The 25,747-nt window shown below is 37.1% G+C and overlaps 1 protein-coding gene across 4 annotated transcripts in view; it reads right to left on the bottom strand.

Moving 5' to 3' along the window:
• Positions 1-25,747, bottom strand: part of ATXN10 (ataxin 10) — a 105,110-nt gene that overhangs the window by 11,500 nt on the left and 67,863 nt on the right. For 2 of the 4 annotated variants that reach the window (XM_037389445.1, XM_037389447.1), the window contains exon 10: positions 7,498-7,561. In XM_037389445.1, the coding sequence (XP_037245342.1) occupies positions 7,498-7,561 (64 nt within the window). Of the gene's footprint in view, positions 1-484; positions 1,697-7,497; positions 7,562-23,843; positions 23,944-25,747 lie in introns of those variants that run through there. The other 2 variants (XM_037389448.1, XM_037389449.1) reach the window with 2 other exon arrangements.

The raw sequence follows: 25,747 nt of genomic DNA, 5'->3' as shown, positions 1-25,747 counted from the left end.
AAAGCAGTGAAATATTATATTTTCTCTCTCTTTTTTTTTGGTGCTCCTGGTAACTAAAGATCCACTTTCTTTCAAGAATTCAAGCCTGTCATGGATTTAAATCCACCAAGAGGATTAGGGCAGAGGACAAATATGACAATATTTGGTTTAGAAATAAGAGTTATTAACTTCAATTCCTCACTTTTACATGCATGAGTTGGTATCTACAGAGATTACTCTTCTCAAGGGATTAGAAATATTATAATGTAGCATTTGAAAGAGCCTTCTTGCATTCTGTATACCTCTGTTAAACTTCCTCCAGCGCTAAGAGGGACCCTGTGAATCACACAAGTCTCTTAATGATGGTAGTTGTCACTTACTGGAGGTGGGTAGAAGTAAGATACTGAAGAACAGTCTTTGTATTTACATTTCTCCCAATTTGATTTAGAATTTTATATATTCTCGAGAAAATTAATACACACACACCCCCCCAACCCCACTGGATTTCACTATTTTAATCATCCTGCAGATACACTAAATAAATTGCATCCTGAAATTATGGAATCAGCAACCTGAAATATACCATTAGGAATTACAACTTTGTTAAATGTCCAAGCACTAAATTTAATCTGTGGTCATTTCTAGAAGGAAAAAAAAGGGACAGCACTTTCATTTCTCAGAGTATCTCTTCCTGTGCTGCACACCACATTCATTCTGTGGTCTTAGTCTTTTTTGTATTAGGAGAATACTGCATTTGACAAGAGAAAATTTGTTCTTGGGTAGCTGTGGATTACTGAGGTAGCTGGTAGATGGAGAACACCTCACAAGAAAACTTAACATTTTTGTTTTCATTCTAAAGTAAACATTTTCTTGCAATTAACATTTCAGAAGTGCAGTCTTTTGAGTCAGAATTTAGGTCTACCTACTACCATGCTTAATTGTGGTAGGGTTATTTACTTGGTTCTCCACCTTTAACTGAGTTTTGTTCCAAAGAGTTTGCAACATACAGAAAAGATAAACAATGGGTTAAGACATGGAAGTTGTATTATCCCAACTCTTCAGATGGGAAGCCAATGTCAAGAGTGATATAAAAGAAGATTAGGTTACACAAATGACTCCTGTAACCTTTTCAACAGGGCGCGTGCACCTATATCCTCCCCCCTTCAGAGCTTTATAATAATCCCACTCAGGACACTTTATTCAATATTGCACAGAAAAATCCTATTTAGAATGGAATCCAGACCTTTTTAGTCCATTAACACTTCTGTAAGAACAAGACCGGTTACTTGTAATGCTTCTTTCAAGAGTGTCAAAACACCCTGATACATAGAAATAGACATTGCTGAGCAGATGACCTTCCCAAGTAAAATCAAAAGCAGTGTTTGGGAATAGCTGTGTTTCTCCCCTTTCACCATGAGAAATAAAGAAAAGGATGAAGCCTCTTGGGAATTACTTAGGAAACTGGCCCAATACTACAGCCAACACCCCCCAACCCTTATCATACAATACCGAGGGATTCCCTTGTGAGCCACACAGACCCCTAGGCTCCAGTAGTATCTAACAAAACACAGCTATAAAGAATTCACAGCAACTTGCAGGAACAGGATAGGATTTGGTCTGCTGAATAAGGTAAAAGAAGTAAGCCCCCCTCAGACTGTTCTTGCTCAATGAATAACCACACTTGTACCTGTTCCAGCTTCCAGTCTGACCAGTTCATCTGAATATAATTGTAAGACAGGGAGGAGTTAAGGTCTGCACACATGCCACAAGCCAGAAATCCTGCACTCTCTCTTTAAAGAAGAATTCTCAGCACACTGGGAGTTGAATTAGTCTGAACAGGAATATGGCAATACAGTGGTTTCTTCTTCCTTGACCATTGTTTTTCATCCTAGTTCCATCCATGGTAGTTGGTTCCCCCTCAGCTGGTATTTTGTGTTGTATTTGGCACTATGCACCTAAAGGTTCAGGCCAACAACTTTCTGCTTGTTACCTGTGCTGGCAAGTCCCGTTCTTTTACTCTCGACCTCAATCACTGTTGGGTCACTAAAAACTTACCATCTACCTTTTTTGTTAAAGTTATAGTGACACAATCAGTAGTGGTTTACAGAAAATAAGATTCTAATAGTGCTCTGTGTCCAAGGGTAAGTGCTGCAGCAGCAGTAACCTGTGATAATGCAAAATTAAAGCCCTCTACCAAAGAATACACTTCCATTTAGCCCAAGCAGACTTTAAACTTACTTGTGCAGCAAAGTTAGTCTCAATGCAATGAGGAACAGGGTGATTTCTTCCAAGTGGGCAGAACTTGATTGGGCATAATAAGGTCATTACTGTTTTCATCAGCAGTCTAGGTCCTCTACACTGACCATATCCACTGAAATAAAATGATTTTATGTAGGCTTATGAAAATACAAAATCAAATAGGTCACCTCAAACTACTAAATACACTGGCAGTGCCTAAAGTGAGCTTTCCAAAGACAGACAACCATTACTGATTTAACGTTATGCTGCATTTTCTTGCCAACATAGATGAGATAGCCACATTTATGTGAAAATGCTCAGCCGTATGAGGGTTTACTCTAAAAAGTCAACTCACACTCCTATTTTTGCTTTCTACTGGCTTCTATTCAGCTGTGAGGCTTTTTTACAGCATGCGGCCTGTTTTAGGTTGCACTCTGTAACTTAGAAATAAAATCTCTGTCAGCTCCCCCAAAAGTCTTTGCTGGCATCACACAAAAACAAACTGCCATTGTTGTAGACCATAGCAACTCGATTTCTTCTAGCTTTAGCCAGAAGTTTCATGAACCACAATTATACTTGCTGCTGCCATGAAGTCAAAAGTATTTTCAATCTACCTCTCAGATGACTTTCAGACTGAATATAATAGAAGCAGCTTAGGGAAGGAGTATCTGAAAATCAACTTGTTTTTTCTACATTTTCATCTACTATTCAAACCAAGGGGCTTATGCATGGATATCCATGGTCACAGGTTTTCCCCTTCACAAAAGCTGAAAATTCTTACTCCTAAAACATAGCCAGCTGGGTGTTTACTCATATATATAAACATACATGTGTGTGTATCTCACACTCACACAACCTCCAGCAGGATATTTTTTCTTCAATTGTGATAGCTTTATCGGCTAACAGAGAAACATGCCTGATTAGGGGTTAATATAATATGGACACTTACTTAAGGTTATTCTAATTAGATTCAGACATTCACAAAATAAATTTATCAAGAGACCTACTACGGGAATCTCAAAAAAGTGGCAAGCATCCTGAAAAAACAAGAATATCTCATCTTCAAAACAGCACTTCACTTTTGATTTTCAAGTTTTACCACTAAATAACAGGTATTACATTGCAGTACTTTGGATAATATGCTTTTTCCTAAAATATTTCTAAGGACAGCCATTAAATTTAAAAAAAAAAAAAAAAAAAAAGGCACATTTTTGTGTGTTACAATCACAATTGTTAGGAAGTAGTGAAAAAACAGCCAAGTTAAACTAAAGTCTTCAATAATAAACAGGTTAGTTTATTTAAAGTCTTGCATAAGCACCTTTTTTGTATGATTATGGTCAACAGTCTTGATCAGAACAGGCCTCTCTCCTTATGTTTGCCTTAAGCAAGTGGAAGCTGGAAGGAGCAGTAAGAGCTTAGGACGACGTAAAAGACAAGAACAAAAAGGGCCTGTCTGATGCTAGAGCCTGTCAGAGCTGAGGAAGATGGTGGTTCAGAGAGCAAAATACAAGATATGTTAATTTAGAACACCTTTTCAACCCAAATAACCTGAAAAGCAGGAACTGGATGAAATTTTTTACTGGTATTAACCAGATAGGCATCTCCAACTCACTCTCCTACCCTGTGGCATGTTTAATGTATTTATTTTTTAAACACAGGTTACATAAGTAAAGCACAACACTCCCAACTTTTCAGAAGCAGAACATGAAACTGAATTTTCAAACCCAAAAATTCATCTCATGAAAGAACGTCTCCTTAATCTAAAGGCAAACAATTCCACTTGCATTTTGAAACACCTTTTTCCTTTTGAATACAGAAGGACAGTTGTGATTAGGATACAGCCAATCCAACATGGAAGATTTGAAGGGTATAGAAAAAATTAAAGTGACATTCAACCTTCTTTGACATTTAACTCTTCAAGACCCCAAGGTCTGTAGGTGAACTGCATCTCCCCAGTCTCACTGTTTATCTTTTTCCCCTGTGCTAAAAGCCTAATAGCATCTTTCAGCATCTCTCTACTGAATTTACATGGAACTATGCAAAGTTATAGTAGCTGAAAATTTTAAATACCAGTTCAGATAATTGCAAGAGATAAAGCAAATTTGTTCTTAACTGTCCATAATCATCCTCATGTCTGTTACTAATGAGGGTGAAGGCTTTTTGTTGCCTTTACTCATGAAATATCCTGAAGGAAAAAAATGCTATTTGTTAGTATAAGTGTAAAGGATAGAAGTCTAAGATCTAATTAGATAACAGTTCTCCCAAACTGATCACTGAAAGATGAATTCAAACCTAAGAAGTTAAAGCAATGCAAGCATGTTAGTTGAACTTCAGCTAGCAAACTCGCAAGCGATGAACCTCCTGGTATTTCTACGCACATTACAGAACTGTTCAAGATCTCAAAGGATGCAATTTTAAGGTAATGACAGGTTTACAAAGGAATTTATTTTAGGGTAAGAGCAGACCCATTTCCTATTTCAGTATGCTTCCATACACTACAAATAAAAAGATTTATCAAAGGATTTCTCCTCTCAAAGGTAATAAAGAGCTCTTTTAACATCTAACATGGCAGTCCAGCTTCTCCTGATGAATTGCATACTTTAGGTAATTTTTTTTTTCTGTCTAGAAAAATACAATTTTATCACTTCTACCACAAAAGTGACATTTTTCTTTGGAAAAATTTGTATGTGTAATTTGGAGGCAGAAATTAGTTAGTAAAATGTAGAAAATTGGTATATCAACTCTGTTTTCAGTAGAAAACATAATGACATCTTAACAGTAGAGCCTGGGTGTCTCCAAAACAGATAAAGTTCAAACAAAAATGTACATCTACAAAGACTTTGCAAAGAAACCTAAGAAGTTCTTATATAAAAGGAATCTGGATGAAACTTTTTCCAGTCAGCTTTATCCAAGGAGAAATCTGAGTAACACAGCCTGAAACCACAAAAAGAGGCACTAGAAACAAGAACGTAAAGAGAAGTTTCTGGACATGACTCCCCAAAGGAACTGTGGCTGAAGAGCTACACTGAGCTTTCCCTTGCAGCTTTCCACATCACCTTGGCAAACTGTAGCACCACTGAGTGATCATATTCAAATTTCAGCAACTCTCTCAACACCCTGCTCAAGAGCTACCTAAATATTTCCTTTTAATTAATATTCCTTGAAAATAGAAAAGAGACAAAATATATTCACTCTGGATCACAAAGTTTAACAATGGAGGCAATTTTAGGATGTTTCAATTTTAAGCAAGCAGGCTTTCAAATCTTAGTAAGACCATTGCTCTGGTTTGCAAGCATTATAAAATGGATTTGTGCCAGACAGGACTGGGTGCACAGAGGGAGGAGAGAAACAGTCAAATCTCTTCAAAGGAATGTTATGCAATGGAGTCAGGTACCTACACGCTACTAAGGACTTGGTTTGTAGCGTCTAGAAGTAGAAACAAGATACAAACTGCAAACTCTTCTGCTTCCCTGCATAAAGACATACGAAGAACACAGCTGGTGAGGAAGATCAGAGGCAGGAGAGAAGCAGGAAGCGTTAACTTCACGTAGCACAGGGGCACCTGAAATAGCTCTAGGTCAAAACAATAAACACAGTAGTAACCAGAAGCTGTGCTCAAAAAGCTGATGGCAGCAAACCATCACAGCAGGCTAGTCCCTGGCTCTGCCAAAGTGCTACTTACTTTTTCATACACCTGAATACTGTACGCTATGGACCAGTGGTGAAAGCTCATATTAAGAGGTGTCACAATGTCTTTAAAACCCAAGTAAGCAAAGTTTTATCCTCTGGTAAAAAAATTATAGTACAGCCATAAAATGTCAGCCTGTATCAAAAGGTATGAAGTTCCACATTGCTCAAAATGCAGTAAAGGTTCCCATGATATTTTATTTTCATTTCATTCAAGATTGTAAATTGCAACTCTACCCTTTGAAGGCCTCAGACTTGATCCTCTTTTACTAACGGCTAAAATGAAGGATTAATCTTAGAAAGAAATTCTAAAAGTTGTTGCACAGCTGTGTTTTCCAGCAAAGGAAGAATAACTCAGGACCAAAACTGCTTATGAGGTTTTCTCAGGGCTGCTTTTCTGCTTAGGGAAAGGTTACTTCCCCTGCCCTTCCCACCACATCCAGCATTGCCCCTTACGAGAAGCAGACTGGGGAAGTACAGCTCTGCTACTCAGTGCACTGTCAGGTCTCCAACTAAAGGAACAGTGATGAACATCAACACCTTGCACTTAAAGCGACAAAGTGAATAACTCAGAGGATACTTAACACCCATTGCTCCTCCCCCCAGACTGTTAACATTTTGCTATCATCTGTCCCTACATTATTTTATCCTTTTAAGATATATTAATATGCAGATATTCTCATAACTGTGTGCTGTGGAACATGTAACATTTTCACAACTTCTATTTTGTTTTTATGATACCTGTTAAGAAGTGAGCTTTTTCTGACAAATTAATTTATAAAACCTGTTTCACGTGTTCCGTATAAGAAAGCTGACATTACTCTGGACAGGAAAGGCATTTGATTTCCAGATGCACTTACCAGAAACTTACAAGAAGCTAATGATTTGATGACAGAAAATAGTCACTCACCCACTGAACACACCAGCAGGATTACTATTTAGTTCATGAAGAGATTGGTAAGTCTGCTTAACAACTGTTTATCTTCAATATAAAGTTATTTCCCTCTAATAGCAATTTATCTTGGAAAGTCTCTGCACTTAAACCCGAGGAGAAAAAATCCCGAATATGAAGCACAATGTCATTTATATTAAAATCTCCCCAACATATAAGTAATCTGCATCATTAATTCTCTCAATTATACACACTTTCATCACAGCTTGCTGGCCTTGTCTCTGTGCTTAGAATAAGTTCTCCAGTCAGATTTAATAAGTGTATAGAATTGATGGAATACTTATTTCAGTCTACTGAATAGATTTCAGTTGAAGCAAAAGCTCCAAGATCTGATGCAATGACCAAACACAGTCTTAATTCAGATTTCTATCACAGTTAGCTCTTTGAATTGACATTTGTACACCAGTAATATAATTTTAAGAAACTGAATAACCACAATTCAACTTCCTTAGAATCCAGTTCCTGAAAGTATTTTTATGAATTTGCTCGCTTCTGAACCAAGCGTTTAAATACAACCTAGAAACACATGACAAGTTAGACTTAGGTACCAAGTGAAAGCAATGCTGGCAAAAACATATTAAACCCCCACAACTTTTCTTATGAGTCATCTTCCGTAATTAGAATTCTTTTGTAAAGGATACAAGGATTGTTGCTATCCATGCTGCAGTTATCCAGGATCAAGGGGATGCCGTCTAACTCATAAACCTAAATACAAACAAAAGATTAATTTAATGGATGTCTCAACAATACCAAGTATGTTTCCTGCAAGAAATGCGCAAAAACGTAACAGGGATGTGTGTTTCATCAAAAATATTAAACACGTTAACATAAATTGCAGAGTGAATCTGGTATTATCAGCAGTAAGTATCACAAAACAGTAACACCAGCGGACAAAAATTTCACTCTTCCTTCATTTAGCATGTGTTTGACTGAGGTATTTTCTGTGTCGTGCTTCTCGCACTGAGCCAGAAAAGCCGTTTATTGACAGCTCATGCTTGCTTCCAGAAGGAAGAACCAGAAAAAAAAATATGGAGTGAAAAAATAGGAAACTAAAAGTTGAAAAAAACCTATAAACATGCACACAAGTTAGCATGGGGTCACATGTCTTCTGTACCTTCTGAATTTATGCAAACTTTAAAAGCACTGTGTTACCTGTATGTACCTAAGCACAAATTCTTTATATCAAGAGCCACTGACTTTTTTCCTTTAATAAGGTGTTCATTATGTTATTAGCAAACTAGCAAAGATGAGATCTGTAATTTTTTATTTTTGATACATATATACACATGTGAATTCACAAATCACACTAATACATTTGTGTGTGTGGATAAGATAATAATGTATAATCCTAATAGTCATATGTACATAACACACCAACACTACCAAGAGTTCAGAAGCTGATGTTAACAATAAATATGTAGCATAATTATCTTAGTAAAAGTATATTCCATAAGAAATTTATCTAGACTTCTAAGGTATACTGTAACACCATACATCATCATGCGTATTTATAGCTTTAGATAGTGTTACTTATTTACATGAAAACCTGTTTTAAATTATCTGCAAAATTTCAACCTTGGAAATATTTTCTTAAGACGTATAAGCTTTTTTTTGGTTTTTTTTTTTACATTACAAAAGTAGTTTTAAGAAGACTTCCGAGCATAAAGATTGTTTATATTCTTATAGTGATACATTACTTACATTGTTTAAGCCACTCCAGATACAGTCCTGGGCAACCTGATCTGCATTTAAGCAGCGGGGCTGGACAAGACATTCCCCTCCAGAAGTCCCTCCCAGCTATTCTGTGATAGTGAAACCATACTTGTCCAAATCCCAAATCATTTATCCCCTTAAAATTTAATTTCAAACCAAGAACTGGCAAACAAAGCAATTTAGACGGAATGTCAGTTTAGGTTGTGGCTTGATGATGGGTTTCTCTCTTCCATCTTTTTTGCCCAAAATAAGATGCTTTTTTATGTACCATGTAAATCAACAAATCATAAAGTTTACACTGCAGGATGAATCAGCTTCCCAAAATGCAATTTGTATGGCAAGAGAGGAAAGTTGGGTAGTTGGAGATTTAGATGGGAAATCCAGAATAGACTATTGATCAGTAAAACTGAATTCAGAGGCAAATCTGAGCACTCTTACAAGCTCCATTTCATATAATCTTGTTGCAGAGTCTCAAGATATAAAATGAGAAGGTAACAGAGATAGATATACAGACAGGCAAGGCTTACATGTAAAGAATCAGAGATCATTGCCAGCTTTTAATATCTAACTGGCACACCTGTGCTAACATGCATAATTATATCTACATAAAATACAGTTAACGCAAATTTTAAAACACCCATTCCTTCCACAAGATTTTCATGTTTTCTCCACAGGTCACGCATCATGTATGATGTCATACTTCAAACCTTGAACAGTGACCTTTCACTAATACAATACTTCTGCATGCTTGGGAAACATTAGTTCTTTGATTTTCACACTGTAGTCGAACTCTGATATGCCTACAACGTTGCTTCCTATTTTCAAACTGCTGAACACTACAAATTAATCTAGATTAAGCGTGCCAACTGAAATAAACCATGCAATCTGTTCCAGTTCAATTCAATTCAGTTCATTTAACAGAGTAAGTAAGCATTTGGGGAAAATAAAATTTTAGTTAGAATCCACACATGCTTCAAAAAGTTACTTCAGGAATATGATGAGATTCCTTCAAAGTTAAGTGGGAACAGAAGCAGCAAATCACAGCCTAAGTGATACCTTAATGTAAAACCCAAACGTCAACTACCACTGCCTTACATACCCACTGAGAGTCTCTTAACATCATACAATTAAACTGTGCATATAATTTGAGCAAGTTAGGTATAGCTTTTGTCACCATGATGCCAGCTTTAGTATGTCACCTAGGACTTACTACACAGTGAAATGAAGCAAGGAAAAGAAAGTTTACAACAAACCCATCCAAGACAAACCTATATACTTCCTAGAGTGACCTGTGAGGCGAAAAGCTCTGATTCCTGAGCAACCACTACTACAGAAGTTCCAGTGCATGTCAGCTGTTCCTGTACCACCAGTGATCCACTGAAATAGCATTTTATGGTAACCTAAAATTCATGCCAGTGTACTGTAATGATCTGGGCTGCAATGTGAGCTAGTCTGGAATTGCTCTACGTGTAGCGGCGCCATTTCTGCAACAAAAGTGCCACAGATAGTCAAAGGAAGGAATCACTGTCCCCCAACCAGGCTGTCCCACTTGCATGCTGAGTCTCTCTCAAATCTCACTCTCACCTGCCTGTAATCTCCCATGCCAGCAGATTTTGTACATACCAAGAAACCATCATCCTAGGTCTCAACTTCTTAATATACTGCCCGATATAAAAAAGTTAGTGAATTTTTCCAACTAATTATTTGCCTCAGAGTTTTTCCTTTGAAGAGAATTATCTCTGAAATGCAACAGTATAGAGCAAGGCAGCAGACCTTTTGCAGGGATCTTCTGCAGGACTTGGGAAAGAAGTCTACTGCACAAGCCTCAAATAGGGCACAAAAATATCCTGGGAAGAAAAATATGTAGTGGTCGGTATGAAATTCACTGCAATTCATTCAGATTTTAGAAAACATTATAGACAGAACCTAAGCAATAGGGAAGTTCTGGTCTCTGTGTGGTAAACATAATTACTCACATTGGCCTGTGTTACAAAAGGTCACTAAACCTTTTCTTCATTTACATTACTGACAACATAGCTGGCCAATAACATGGAACTGCACTGTACTGTAACAAAACCACAAGGTATTTTCTTATGAAGAACTATAGTGCTTTATTCTGAACTATGCTGAAACAGTAAATGAAGCTGCAACCTATGTGTAGGCTGAAATCTCAACTGCATTTAAGTTAATTACAAAAAAAGTTACCTAAGACAAGTTTAAAATTTAAAAAAATACAGCTCTGGACTAGTGATATCTAGTGTTTCAGTCCAGTCAGTACCAAAATCTTCACCCTAATGTTATGCTGTCAATTTCTGAAACTGTATTCTAAAAAGCAGAAAACAGAACATTCAGCATTCAAAGGCAGGTACCAGTCTCTGCCAGTTAAAAAAGGTGTTTTTCACAACACAGTTTTATATTGCTGTCCGACTTGTTTTCTGTACTTGCCTCTGAAACATAATGAAGATTGGTTATCATGCCAGTGCGAAATTTAAATGCATTACACTTTAAAAAAAATGCCTTCCCCAGTGACAAAGCAACTGCTAGTTTTTTTTCTTTTTCTCTGTACATGGAATTTAATAATCTATTTTGACTACTTAAACCAGATGCTAAACAGAAGCCCATATAGGCAGAGATGCTATTTAAAAAAGAGCTTATGAAGGTGACCAGCCAACACTATATATGCCCACTGCTCTCATGGCCAAGGAATAATATAGGGTTTTACTTGGATGGTCTGGGACATGTCAGTCCTGAGGAAAAAGCTATGCTTTTTTCCTTGATAACCAATGAAAATATTAAGACCAGAATTAAAGTTTTTATGTTATCTTACAGAATTCACATTTATTGACCAATATATAAATAAGGTCACTAACATAATTAAGGATATTTGCCTGAAGAGACCTACTTCTGATAATCTCCTGGTATTTTCTTATGAAGTTCACAGAAGTAATTATCATTAACACAATCATTCACAGCAGAGCCCAGAAAAAGTATATAAATTAACCATAGACTGTTTCTTGAATCTTTCCCTCTAGCAGCAACAGAGCCAAGCTCAGGGGTAAGAATGCAAATTCTCTGAGCATGACAGTGCTTGTTGCTCAATCTGCGTGCATCTAGTAAAATGCAACTACAATCTCCACGTCCGGCAACTATACAGACTGTAACAAAAAACCTCCAGCAAAAATGATCTCTTCAAAGAATCATTAACACTTCAGGCATTAGAAACATTACCTAATCAGTACTATTACGCAAAACAACCATTATGCCTTTAGATAACAACAGCTTAATCATAAATTATCCTTCCATCAGAATATGACCAATTCTCAGTCTTCAACTGATGCAGAAAACAGAATGAGAAATATATGTGTTTCAGTCCCAGAAATACCTCTCTTTCTTAGAAGTTTTATTTGGTCAAACTATAGATAAGCAAAAGGAAATGAGTTCTCACAAACTGAAGTGGACTACTAACACTTGGAGTAATCCATGCTAACACTTACTGTCCCTTTCACCTGTTGCTGGTAAGTACATCTAAAAATAGACAAATTTCTAGTTTAAAAAGTGGTTGGGGGCAGGAAACACATATGCTAGAGAGAAGTGAAAAAACAGGAACAAGCAAGAACTATTTTTATGGAAAAACTTGCAGATATGACCTTCATTACAGATCACCTGTTTCCTACCAGAGTAAAAGTCATCTCCAACAATGTTTAGATCTGGCGTATTAACTTTCAATTCACATTATGGAACTTGAAAGAAAAAAAGGTTTCTGGGAGAACAAAACTGGCAAACCACATTTTTATGGACTTGGCTCCTTTACTGCATTCTTTGCAATGCTTCTAGTTCTGTCATACAGCTAGAAGAGTTGAAAAACATGCAGGTAGCAGCACATGGTTCAGAGGTGCAGGTGTGCCAGAAGTCAGCCATAGTTTGCAGTGGATCAGGATTAAACTGCCACTACCCTACCTCCTTGCTCAGGAGCACTACTTTGCGTTTCTCATTTACCTATTTGCTGATTCTCATAAAGCACAAAGTAAGAGTACAACAAATATTTCTGATACCCATATTTCTCTGACAAATTTGATTAAAACTGGCTTAATGGATACAAAAGCTCGAAGAGGTGAAGTAAAGGAGAAGGGGAAAAATAACACAACTGGGATGGCATGACCACAGAAAAAATAAAGAGTATATTAAATTGCAGAAAACACATGTATCGACTATATTTTCTGTTTTCTTTGAGCACCCCACATTACTGAAATTATTACATTTCAACATACTACAAGAGCTGAATCATCAGGATACTAACACCCATCTTACATGAAACAGTACCATCCTAAACTGTATCAAGACGAGCATAGCCACAAGATCAAGGCAAGCAATTATTCTCCTTGATATTCATTAGACAGCAACCTACTCAAGCGGCTGCAGCTACGCCATGCAAAGAGAGGTTGAGGGAACTGGGGTTTTTTTAGCTTGGAGAGGTTACTAAAAAGACAGAGCTGCTCTCCTGACTCAGGTTCACAGTAGTTTAAATTGAGAAAATATGGTCATAAAAATGAAACGGAGAACGTTCTGACTGGATACAAGGAAAAAATTTTTTACTATGAGGATATGGAGCAGGTTGCCCACAGACATCATGGGATCTCCATCTCAGAGTTCTTCAAAGCTTGTCTAGAAAAGCCTCAAGCAACCTGCTTTGAATTCAACATCAAGAAGGAGGTCTCCTGAAATCCCTTCCAGCCTGAATGTGCGCGTCTAAGATTCTTCCATCTTTCTCAACAAAAATGAAAAGACTAAGACCATGGAAAGAAGCGTAAGTCCATTCTTGTCCTCACATTAGTTCAAGACCAGATTCTTTCTATTCTGGTAAGACCTCTTCTTGGTTATAAAGCTGGAAAAAGTTGTCAGAAACAATTTATCAGAGTATGTAACAAACAGAAACAGTTCTAGAAAAAAACCACAACACTATTCTTGCCCATTGGTGGAATAATCCTGCATATTCACTGACTTCACATGACAGAGAAATCTTAAAATAATTTGTATTTTTGATGCCAGACCATTCATATAAATTTATTCCTATTTATTGCCTGGGAGAAAACAAAAAGGATTCCTCAACTGTACAAAGTAAGACAACTTTGGCTTTCTAGAGTAAAAGGTAAGAATTTTGCACAATCAAATATACTGAAGAAATATCTGGGCTGGCTGGGAAGAAAGTAAAGGAAGGAATAAAAGTAAGGTCTAAAACCCACATCTCATGCGAAAACCAGTGAACGCATAAGCAACATTACTAACCTATGGCAGAAGCTTGCTAGTGAACACAGTAACCTTTAATCAACTTCAAGGAAAAAAGTATGCTCTATTATCTAAATCCAGGAGCACAAAAAGTAATGGACTTAAAATAGAATGGTCACATTACATGTTCATAAAATATTTTTAACAGCAATGGTTAGTCAAGCACTGCAATACACTGAAACACCTGTCTCAAAGACTCCTGCAGCAGTAAGTCTCCACAAATGACCTGACAAATCTTAACGATGAATACTCTAACCAGTCCTGCTCTGGACAGGTAAATAGTTAGAAACCTTTTGAACCCCTTCTGTCTCTAAGTTTACAAGACCTTCTTAGAAAATCATACTAGAATGAATCATGCCAAAGAAAAACGATGCAATGAAATACATACTGGGGACTTGTTGCCAGTCTTTGTTCACCATTAAAGGTATGTTTAAATCTTATTCCTTCTGAATGTGCTACATGAGGACTACATGACTGTGTAATGAGAGATGTATCCTTCAAGCCTGCCACCAAACAGGCTGACCAACAAGAGTCAATTTTCCTACAAGACCTGCTCAATGAGATAGGTAATTAGGAATTAGACATGTGAGCAGAATCCAGCATTCGATTTGAGGAACAGAGCAGCTTAATAAGACCAGGAATATATCAACTGGTAAGGTTCACAAATTGGCTCCTCTGCAGCTGTGATGGTACTGAAAAAAATGTTACTTCACTTTTTTCATTTGTGAGTCTCAGTTTTGGTTTATGTTGTTTGTTTTTTTTCAAACAGCAGAAGTGACAGGAGATACACGGGAGATTATACTTCAAAGGACAAAAGAACACTTTAATCCCTTAGTGCTAGTGGGTTCCTAGGTCTACTGCAGACTACAAGCACTTTGGCTTAGAATAGAGGCAGCTGTGGCTTGTGGCAATCAAGTCTATTATTGGAGTTCACCACATCCTGCAGATCTACTGAAATACTTGTGGACAGAGACTCCTTTCTCCAGGACATCACAGCAGACTTGCTTAGCTAGTCTGAGAGCTCCTTGCACCAGTGTGAATGACTTTTGAGAACTAATAGAGATCTTTATGCCCGTTTCAGCCAAGGCAGTGTCCCCAGAATACTCTTCCGCCTACTCTGCTGTTTAGGTAAGCATATATTTAACATTTTAATGTTTGAAATTCAGAAATCATGGCAACAAAACTTGTTGCTCCTGCTACATTGATTTCAAATGTATTCTCCCTCTTTCAGCATTATTTCCTGGAGAGACACAAAGTTTATTTCAACTCTCCCAAAAGAGGTGACCCTTGCCCTCTTTTTTGGCTATTAAAAAATTTAGAAATAATAAAAAAAATCTTAGAAACTAAAAGTGGAATTCTTTCGTGATGTCCTAGAACCCTCTGAAGAGAACTGGTTAGAAGATGACAGTTTTGGCCTTACTAAGGGGGAAGGGAAGAGAAGACAAAAGGTACCAAGCACACAATCAGGCCTGAGCCAAAACAAGCAGAAGTTAGAGTGTCCAGCTATGAGTAGAGGGTAACAAGCCATCTCGGTTGTTGAATAATTTTTTCCACTAGTCTTTCCAAGAGCAAAACACAGGAGTTTCCAGCCATTGAGAAGACAACATAAACACTTCAAAATTCAGAATAGATTCCCACAAGAGACAGTGACACAATTGGTTGAATTTCTTTTCTAAACAGTTCAGCTTCCATCATTCACTTATGTACAGTTCCTCAAACAGAAGCCACTTTTCCGTAACAAACAGAAACCGCTATGAGGAGCAGGCTCTTAGCCCTTCTTAGGTTTAGATCTGCTACTTAACATGGATGAAGTAAGGTCCAACACAAGACAGATTTTGCTTGAAACACACAGTATTTGCTCGTGTAGTCTTTGTCTGTCCTGGCAGCAACAGCAAGAGAAAACAATGGTGCTAAGCATCATCCAGTATTAAACCCCTGTGCTTTCTATCAGTTGAATTTGTACAAATTTGCATCACAAGAGTATATGTTTCTCTGCTAGTCACTCACTGTCTTATTCTCAGTCCCCTAAAACCAGTAATTGGACAGCTTTGAGTTGCTGATTTCAAATCATTGCTATAAAAGAGGTCCTTTTAATTTTTGGAAATTAAGTGTAAAGATTACCCATGTGACTAGAACTGGGCTGAGGATACAACTTATACAAGATCATCAACGTTTCAAAACTGTATTTTGTTCCAAAGCAAGACTTCAAATTACTCCAAACTTTGAAATAAATACAGATATAAAGGCTGATTCATTTCAGCTGTTTTAATCACCATTGCAACAGGAAGTTCCAAGCCATTCTGGCAAGCTGCCGCTGTTTTGGTGGCTACAGTATTTCTGTCTTCCATGTCAAGCTTAACAAAGCATTTTAAGCATCTCTCAATTAAAATGAGGGACTTAGTTTTGCTGGTTGTGTGTACTGGGGTGGTTTCTTTTCTTTTGAGTTTCACATTTTATATTGTGTTGGAATAGCTTTTCTTCTAGAACAAAATTCCAGGCATTCCATAAAATATCCTGATTTTGAAAATCACTGATATTGACAGAAAAAAGATTACCACAGAATGTTTCTGTTTATTTCCTCATTACGATTCTACATGTGATAACCCACTCTTCCAGCCAAAAACCAGCACAACAGTCTTGTGACTCTTTATTAACATCCCTGCTCGACTACTCACGCCAACTTTGGTACTTCACTTCTGCCCCAACAGCCTGCACACCTGCTTTGCTGCTACCTTCTCTCAACATTCCAATTAGTCCTTGAATCCCAGTTCAGCTGAAATATCTCCCCAAAACAGGCAGCTGCTTACAACTTAAGAGTAAGTGGGAATGGAAAAGGAGGAAAAGCAATTCAAATTCACACCCTCTTTTGATGAATACACACCCTCATTGCAGCCACGTGTCATCACTCTCCCACATTACTACAGTATTCCAAAATTGCTTCCACTCCCAACGTCAAGGGACTACAACTCTTCCTTGGAAACATCTGAATTCAGCAAGAAAAACTAAATGCCAGTCAGATATTCTGCACTCTGATGTCTTTTGTTGTGTCCAGCATTACTTAGCAGTCTCATTTCACTTTAAATGAAGGATTTAAAAAAAATTCAATGTCAGACATATAAATTAATCTGTGGCAAAAACAGCAACACAAAATACTCTAATAATTAAAATAATGTGTGAGAAAAGACCTAGCATTATTTCAAAATGTATAATGATTGGTGCATTTCATGGTAAAGTTCTGCAGCTAAATAGAACAGCATGCCACATTGAATTGCAGCGCTTAGAGTGCAGCAACAGACTCAAGACGGAAGCCAAGTACCACAACCACCCAAGTGGTGGCAGTTTCCATAATTCCCCAGTTTCCTATTGCAATTATTAAGTGAATTTAGTAGTGATAAAAGTTTTTAAGGAACTGTAAGGATCAAGTTATTATGTTTATATAACCCAAACTTCAGAGCCAAGGATGGGATGGAAGAAAATTAAAAAAAAAGGAGAAAGCTAGTAGGCTCCAAGATTGGAAACAGCGCAGAGACATTATTAATGGCATTCACTAGTCTCTTTTTCCACACTCCCTTGTACACAAAGATTCCAAGATTTTAGTGATGGGTCAAAGAACAAACCATTAATTTTCTAGTATGTGTGTAAAGGATGTGCACTCTGTTACATGTTAAGTATAAAACTAACCTTACCGATAATTAGATTTTTCACTAGGTTAAAGCATAGTAAAATAGAGCAAGTGTTTCAGGAAAGGACTGTAAAATGCCTTTCTAGAACTCTACAGAAATTGTAAATGGCAGACTGCAGGATCCAGCTGACTACTAAAGCTGGAAGACAGTTTAATGGTATTTGCTGCTTGTGTTTTAAATCAGGCCAATCAGGGAAGCCTTCAGAAGGCTTCAGCCAGCCACACAACGCCATTGCTTAATGCTGCAGTAAATAATACTTCTCACTGAGCAATGCCAACTTCACACTCCAATTTATATGAAATGTTATGTTTTCCGAGAAACACATAAATAACAGAACTATGGTCTTTTTGAAAGAAACACGCCCCACCCCCCACCCCAATCTTGCAATTACAATAATTGTTTTGTTTCAGAACTAACAGATGTGTTCTCAATTTACTGCAGAGCAATACGTACAGCCTACTGGGGATGGTTTCAAAGGAGTGTAATGCAGGTGCAAATCAAGTCTTGCATCAGGAGGAAAGAAGCTTTAGACATACACTGTTCTACTGAGGCTGATTCGTATCTTCTTCCCAGTAACTTTTTTCCTTTGTGGTACCTTCAAGTCACAGAGTATTCTTCATCCAAAACAGAACAGGTGACATGTCATTTCAAATACACAACCAAAGCAAATACACTTACTTTCATTTTTCCAAAATAATTAATTGGCTTCCTTTTTATTCCATAATCTGTACAAAACATCAACCCTGGTCTATGTTTCCCTGGAAAACCCTTTACGTTTCTTCCTCCAAGTAGTTTTATAATCAAATTCAGCACATTTTTTATGTATTCAATTTTTTAATGTATTCAATGCTCAGTACAAAAATAAATGTAAATAAAAAAAACAAACAACTTTCACTGTTTCATTATTCAGGAAAAGTAAGACAGGGTTGAAGTGTGCAGCTTCATAATGAGGTCTAGGTCCTCTTTTAAACATGATCAAACACTAAGCTCCTTTCTTTCACAAGCTCTGTACACTCAACTATCAGTTTCTGCCCATGTCACCTAGAAGAACAGTGATCAAAAGCTACCACATTTACTTCATACGCAGCAATAACAGATTGACAGACTGGTGCTGGGGTTCACGCATTTAAGTTTCTTATGCCTCTTTTTGCTATTATGATTTTGTAGAAAGCATTACTGCAAAGTAAACCAAACTGTTTGTAAGCAGTATCAAAAAGAATAAATTACCATAAATTAAGTAATTATAAAATAAAATTTTGGTTCAGTTTAGCATTGTTTGCAAGTCAGATAGTATTATTTCTTCATGACTGAAACAATGCCACAAACTACTTCAGCAACATTTTTACTGAGATTAGCCACAAAATTCATGAATAAAAACCCCTCAATGGTTAAGAACTTTGCCTGAAGAAGATACTCTCTTGAAAACAGAATATTGCAGACAGGCTAAATGATTTCTCACATGTTGAAATCAAATGTTAAAAGAAAACAGAAGACTTTCAGTGTCGTATTTAAAAGATTTTATAGTATTAATGCAAGGAAAGCTGTGGCATGAGAGAAACACTGTGCAATGGAAAAGGTGTTCGAATATGTTGAGAGTCTATATTCAGGTTAATCAGTAACATCATGTGTCTGTTCTCACTTTATGGCACCCTGTGAAAAACAATTGACTTTCAACAAATGTTATTTTATAAATTTATTTTTTTAAATAAAACTGATTTCTCATTATCTGTGTCTTATATAAACTAGTAACTTGGTGAGAAATAGAAATGTACTGATGAAGGTGTTTTGAACTGCCAACCTATTGCGGAGTGACTAGCAGCACCATACGCTAATATGAAACTTTGAAAATATCAGTGTATGGGAAGATGACAAACCAGCTTTTTCTGTCATTTAAAGAGAAAAATATTAACCTAAGGATTGTAAACCAGTATAGTTGCATTAAGGTGTTATTCTTTATCAGCTTAACTAAGTAAGTGGGGGAAATCCCTGTGCACAATACTATTCAAGCATTTAACTTTCCTCACATTGCAGAACAGAAAGGGTTTTACTTTATTTGGGGTCTTTTTTACACCATTTACACAAACAGACCAAATCTTTACCATTCCAGGATTTTGCTAATAATGGTGTTTCATTTTTAATGGAAAAAGAAGTTTGAATGTTGCTATTTTTAACGACCGTTCATCATTCTTGATACGTTAGCAAAAGGGGTTGCTAGTAACTGCAGTTAAAAATAACTGCTAGCGCTCCCCCACTGACAATCATTACAAAGCGTGATTCTGGCAGCATGAATTTTTCATAACTTTTCCATTATAGTTTTGGAAAGTCCCAAATTGCCAAACTGCAAAAGGATTCAGAAAGCAAACCAAATGATACTCTAGGTTACAGTAGCATAATAGTACAGTACCTGTCCCCTTGCAGCAGTTATCTACAAACATACCAATATATAAGAGCAGAATAAATCATTGTGCCTTACACTACACCCCCATGATAGCTGAGAAAAATCAGTTATTAAGTGACACGGGCCACTTGTTCCATAACCCAGCTGTATTTTGAATTGCCATTGCTGACTCCAATTGCCTATCACCCAGATCACCTTTTGACAAACAGATAAAACTAATACTTAAACCTCTCCTGTAGGCTGAGAGATATCTGTGTTTTGAAACCCATTTTCAAGGAAAACAAACTACTGAAAAAGTTAGGAACTAGAAAACGTCATGAGGTTAATACAAGAGCAGGGCATAGCATCTTCAAAACCCCATGCTGCAATTCACAAGATCTGCAAATGAACTTGCAATGAGTTGTCAAAGGTTGACCTGTACAGAAAGTCTTTGAGGTGGGGGTCTCCGTGGACCAAGCCAATGGGATAAGAGGTCTAAATTCCTCTTACTGTCATATAAAGTAAGTACGTGAATCATTACAGGCGATGCAGAAAAGAAGGTGGAAGGAAAAGAAGTATCAACCTCATCCTAGGTGAACAATACACTAGTGCAGTCTGAAAGCTGCATCAAATCTGGGTCATTCCAAATCATTTCAGCAGAGCTTCTAATTGCATCAGGAGAGATGCAGAGACGAGATGCCAGGCTTCAGCACTTGCTTGCAGTTGCCATTTCTTGCTGTAGTTTTCAGACGGTCCCTGAAGGACTGTTGACTCATGATGACTAGCACTCCTCTGGACAACATTCAGGAATGGTTTGGTATGTAGTATAGGCTATGAGCTCTATGCGTAGATGTATGGGAAACTGAATTCTGTGATTTGATTCTGGTGGGGGCAGATTAAAGTGAAGGAAGAGAAGCCCATAAAGGAGAATGCTGTCACAGGGATGTGAGCCATGCCAATTTTTGCAACTTGCCCTCAAGGCTAGAAATGGTCCTTAACACATTTTACTAGCTGTACCCACTAGGGACTGGCCCAGCCCTCGTGACATTGACTGTGTTTATTTGCTGATGATCCAAGACTTACAGAAAGTTCAGCAGTTACTCTCTACTACCTAAAATTCTAAGAATACGCATTTTCCTTTAATGATTCACCAAGCATAACCTTTGCACAGGATCAGATTCGCTTATTAAGATAAATTTAGCCACCTTGTTGAGATTAAGATCAACTTTACATTTAGCAAACACAAGAATCCTGATGTTGTGATTTATATGTCTATAAAAGCCATATATTTAGTATGCATGATATACAATAACTCAGGTATGCATGCTCTAGCACTAAATTTCATGCTGAAAGCTTGCTAATGCCTCAGGCTATTGAGCGAGATGATACATGAAGCTGTACATAAGGAGACTGCATAGTAGTTTCTTAATTTACCTCTAAGCTACAACTACCAGAGGATTTTTGAGTATTTGTGTCTCAGTGTCTTGCAATCTGGTAACAACTACTGCAGATACTATGAAAGTAAAATTCCCAGCTTCTAGCTGAACTCATATATTCATGATAAAGAGAATTCTAATTTTTAAATTTGTAAAGATGTGGTTTAAATTGTTTTAAAAAATCCATAATAAACGTATCCTTTCCATATGGTCTATTTACATGAAAATAAATATCCTCAAGCACTAAGCTGTTTATAAAATTTTAAATGTTCTGTTTAGCTTTACTTATATTGTTATTTCCTTTCTTGCAACAGATCATTTATTTGATTACAGGTCTGTACCTATAAAGTTAAGGCTGCAGGTTCTAACTGAGAACTAGAAAGAGTTCTTGTTTCAAGACATGGTTTCATTACTCTACATTAAATATGTATACACACCATGTTATAAAATGTCATTAAAGGAAAACTACACATGCACAGCAACTCTTCCTCGTGAGTCCTTTAAAGAAAAAAAGATCTCATATGAACAGAGCTGGAGGGTACATTTCAGTAGCTGAAATTTGTACCAAAATAAATGCAACCATAAAATTAGAAACATTTTTAAATGATTCTTGCAAGTCACTATTTTTTTTTTCTTTAAAGAACAAAGAAAACTTCTATAGGAGTTTATTAATAAATACTGTTTTCTTTGAAGTTGATTTTCAAAGGGACAAGTCGACACTTTTATAGAAAAGCCTGCAGGAGCAGGTTGACAGTAATGGTGGGTCAGAAGGTGAGAGGAGTAAAAGCATTGAATCAGAACCTCAATCAGCTGCCACCAGATTGATCTATTGTAGGGGCATTAAAAATGACATTTTTACTTTTAAAATTAAGAAAGCATTTTTAAGCTTTTTTTTTTTTTTCCCCCTCAGCAGCTACATATCCTAAAAGCACTTTCAAAAAATGCATTGAATGGTGAGGCGCTCTCGAAATTGTATGATTCAAGAGCTTGAATTAAAAGGTGACACTACCAACCACCAAATACTCCAATTGGATTGCAAGTTCTGGAAGAACTGGCAGTAGCTAATGCTCTCTCAAACTGCATCAGCTTCTCATAACTGGAGTTGTCAGGAACAGGCAGAGCTGAGACAACTAAACAGACCTGGTTGGAAAATATCAAGGTAGTGACATCTAATTAAGTTCAAGGGAACATAAGTTAGGTGCAAGTTCAAGCGAGCTTCCCAGTTTATTATTAATTTTCAGTGAACCGTTTCCATTTTTGTTGTGGGTAAAACATTTACTTTTTTAAAATTATTTCCTTTTTTTACTACAATACTGAACAATTGCCTGAAATAAAGCATTTCAGTATTTCCAAAGCCAAATGCACAACCTTAATTTTGCTTAACTAAAGTGTGAAAGGATTTTTAGAAAAGCTGGAAACTGTCCTAGGGAAAACTGCAAGCCCTGAACAGCTCCATGGGTAGCACCGCTCCTTTTCTAAAAGGGCAGGATAAAAACTGAGGTAAACGCTGCCGTGTACCCTTAGTAAAACTCAACAGAAATGTTGCCAACCTCAACATGAATTCACTGAGCTCCGTAATTGCTGCTCATGCTTCTTTTTCATGTATATATTATGTATTTATATTAATGTGAATTTTTATATATTGCATATGTGCACAGACACCTATATATTAAAATATATAAAAATAGATATAAAAATATGCATATGTCTATATATATAATTATACAAATTACAGATCATAAACAAGAAAATAGCCAATTTCTGTTGATTATCGATTTCCCTATTCTCTAGGATTACGGAAAAGATTCAAATGCATAAATGAGAACAATGAACAACAAGAAAAGAACACCATCTTGACAGAAAGGCTGTATTTGCTATTTCAGAAACAAATTGTTACAGGTGTGTGGGTTAGTGCTCAACATACATGCAAAACAAAGTAGGGGTCTCTTCTGTACCTCCTCAGATTGCTAAACTTTTACACCTACAGGATATTTATGGTAAGTAATATGTAATCATTTTGGTGGGTTATTATATTGAACTTCAATCTTACTTTGCCTTGCAAAGAATGACTTTGGTCAAAACCATCCTTTATTTGTGTATCACAACTGCCAACAGTTTCTATACCTATTTTAGCCATTTGGAACCTGCACACACAGTTGTTTTCTCTCAATCCTCAGTCACTGGCAAAGTGCATTTCAGACTGTGAGGATGCACCTTGAAAATCTAGTAAGTCAATCTTGGAGAAGATTTGGATTGTTTGGACATGCTGCGTTTGTATTATTACTTTTCTTTTCCAAGCAGATACAACCCTGCTAGAGTCCACAGGAGCTTGTATCAGTGACTGGAACATGGATAAACAGATGTGCAGTGCGTTGTCTGTTCAGCTGCTCTCTCTCACGCTAAACCCATGGGGATCCTCCACCTGAATATACAGATTATTAGAAAGCACTTAATCTTACCTTACTGAGTTATAACCTTCTGAGCAAGAAGAAAAATCACATTGGAGGCGCAGGTTTGTTTTTTCCTTAGAGAAGAGCTTTGCATCAAGATATGTGATAGGAACAATCAGTCCTGTGGTGTTTTCCAGTGGAAATGCTTGGAGGGAAGATGGAAGGAATATTTCTAGCGGTCAGTAATCAACTAAGCTTAGGACATACAATCAAGCCATGATCTTGGCTTTTGCAGATTTAGTTCATTGTGCATTTCACAAACAGCAGAGGATTAATTCAACATCTTGATGCTCTGACTTCCAGCACAGAGATCTGACACAGCACTTTAACATTGCTCCCACTGCTACAATATCTAAATATAGGCAGTGCTCCATTTAAGGAACTAAAACTCAATTGTTTTTTCCAATTGTCTTTTACTAGATGTTTGGTCAATGTCCCTTTGAAATCCTTCCAGCAAATCACTTCTGCCAAAACAATCTAAGCAAATCTGATTGACTGCAATTATGATGTGTGAACTTGGAGACATACAGTTTTAAACATTTAAACGCCCACTAATGAGGCAATTTTTATCTTTGCCACTTCTTTATGGAAATATTGAGGGGTTTTGATTTAATAATAGAATTTTTTTCAAAAAGCAGAGTTTCTGTGAATTGCTAAAACAAAGATATCAGTAGACTTCAAAAGGGATATTATTAAAGTCTGTTCTCCCTCAAAATACAGACAGAAGATCCTCACTATTTATGAAGTTCTTAAACAACATGAGAACCGAGACATTTTTCTGAAACCTCCTTAAAGATTACAGGAAGTTCTCCTCTTGTCATTTGTTTTACCATTGCATATATAAAAGAAAGCATGAAAAGCTAGGCAGGTTTCTTCCAGTCATTGGCTGTTGACAGCAAGGAAAGTAGATATTCTATAGTTAAGAAGAGGATGCAAAAGTGATCACTACTTATTTTTACATTATGGTAGCATATATATATTATATATTAGGGTTCTTCAAAAAGCCCTGCATTTCAAGCCAAAAAGATAACTGAACAGAATCTTGCAAGTAAGAGCTGAACAGGCAGAACCTTTGCTTACAGGGACATGTGTATTCTCATTTCCCTCTCTCCCTCCTTCCCCTGCTTTTGCAGCCTTTACAAATTAGAACTTTGGTTCCCTTTGGGCACTGGCATCACCAAACTTCGCTCAAGCACTGCCGTGCTGAACAGCAAGGAGCAGAATACCGCACGCCTACAATTTAGAAGAAACAGCATCACCCAACGGCAGACATTCCAAACTGCAGATGACAGTCGCTGCACTTTCTCTTCCCAAAGACACAAAGAAAAACAGGAGAAAGTGCGGAAAAAAAATAAAAAAAGCAAGTATTTGGCCTGAAGACTAGGTGCTCTGATACAGCTTCACGTGCTTCGACAGGAGTTTCAGCGAACAGTTTTCAGGGCTGGTTACAGAAGTTACACTGCCTTGAAGGCACACAGGCAGAGAACTGAAGGCTCACAGCTGCTTTTTTAAGGCAAAGCCAAGCTGACTGCTGCAAGACATTACACCTCTGCTGAACCCGATGATGGGCTACACAGGAATGGAGGGAGTTAAGTAACTGAACCTCACTGATGAAACAGAAACTGGACACCAGACTTCTGTAAGCACATTTGTAAGCATTTGTCTAGCTCAACACTTCTCTGATTTTGGTGGGAAAGTGAGTATCAGGACTCAGTGGCATGCGTTCAGAATCCTGCTTGCTGATCACTGGGTAAGGGATCTTCCACCAGCCCCTTCCACCAGCCTTCACACGAAGTTTCCTTGATGTCCTTCTCACCCTGAACATAGCACAGAGTACCAGTAAACCCAAGAGCAGTAAATTCATCACAAATCATAGTCTATCACATATTTCATGCTCTACTCTTTCCTCTATGAAACTATTTTACTGGCACTTCCAAAATGTGAACTGA

The sequence above is a fragment of the Falco rusticolus genome, chromosome 5, assembly GCF_015220075.1.
Source record: "Falco rusticolus isolate bFalRus1 chromosome 5, bFalRus1.pri, whole genome shotgun sequence".
Taxonomy (NCBI): domain Eukaryota; kingdom Metazoa; phylum Chordata; class Aves; order Falconiformes; family Falconidae; genus Falco; species Falco rusticolus.
This window is presented reverse-complemented; position numbering and strand designations above follow the sequence as displayed.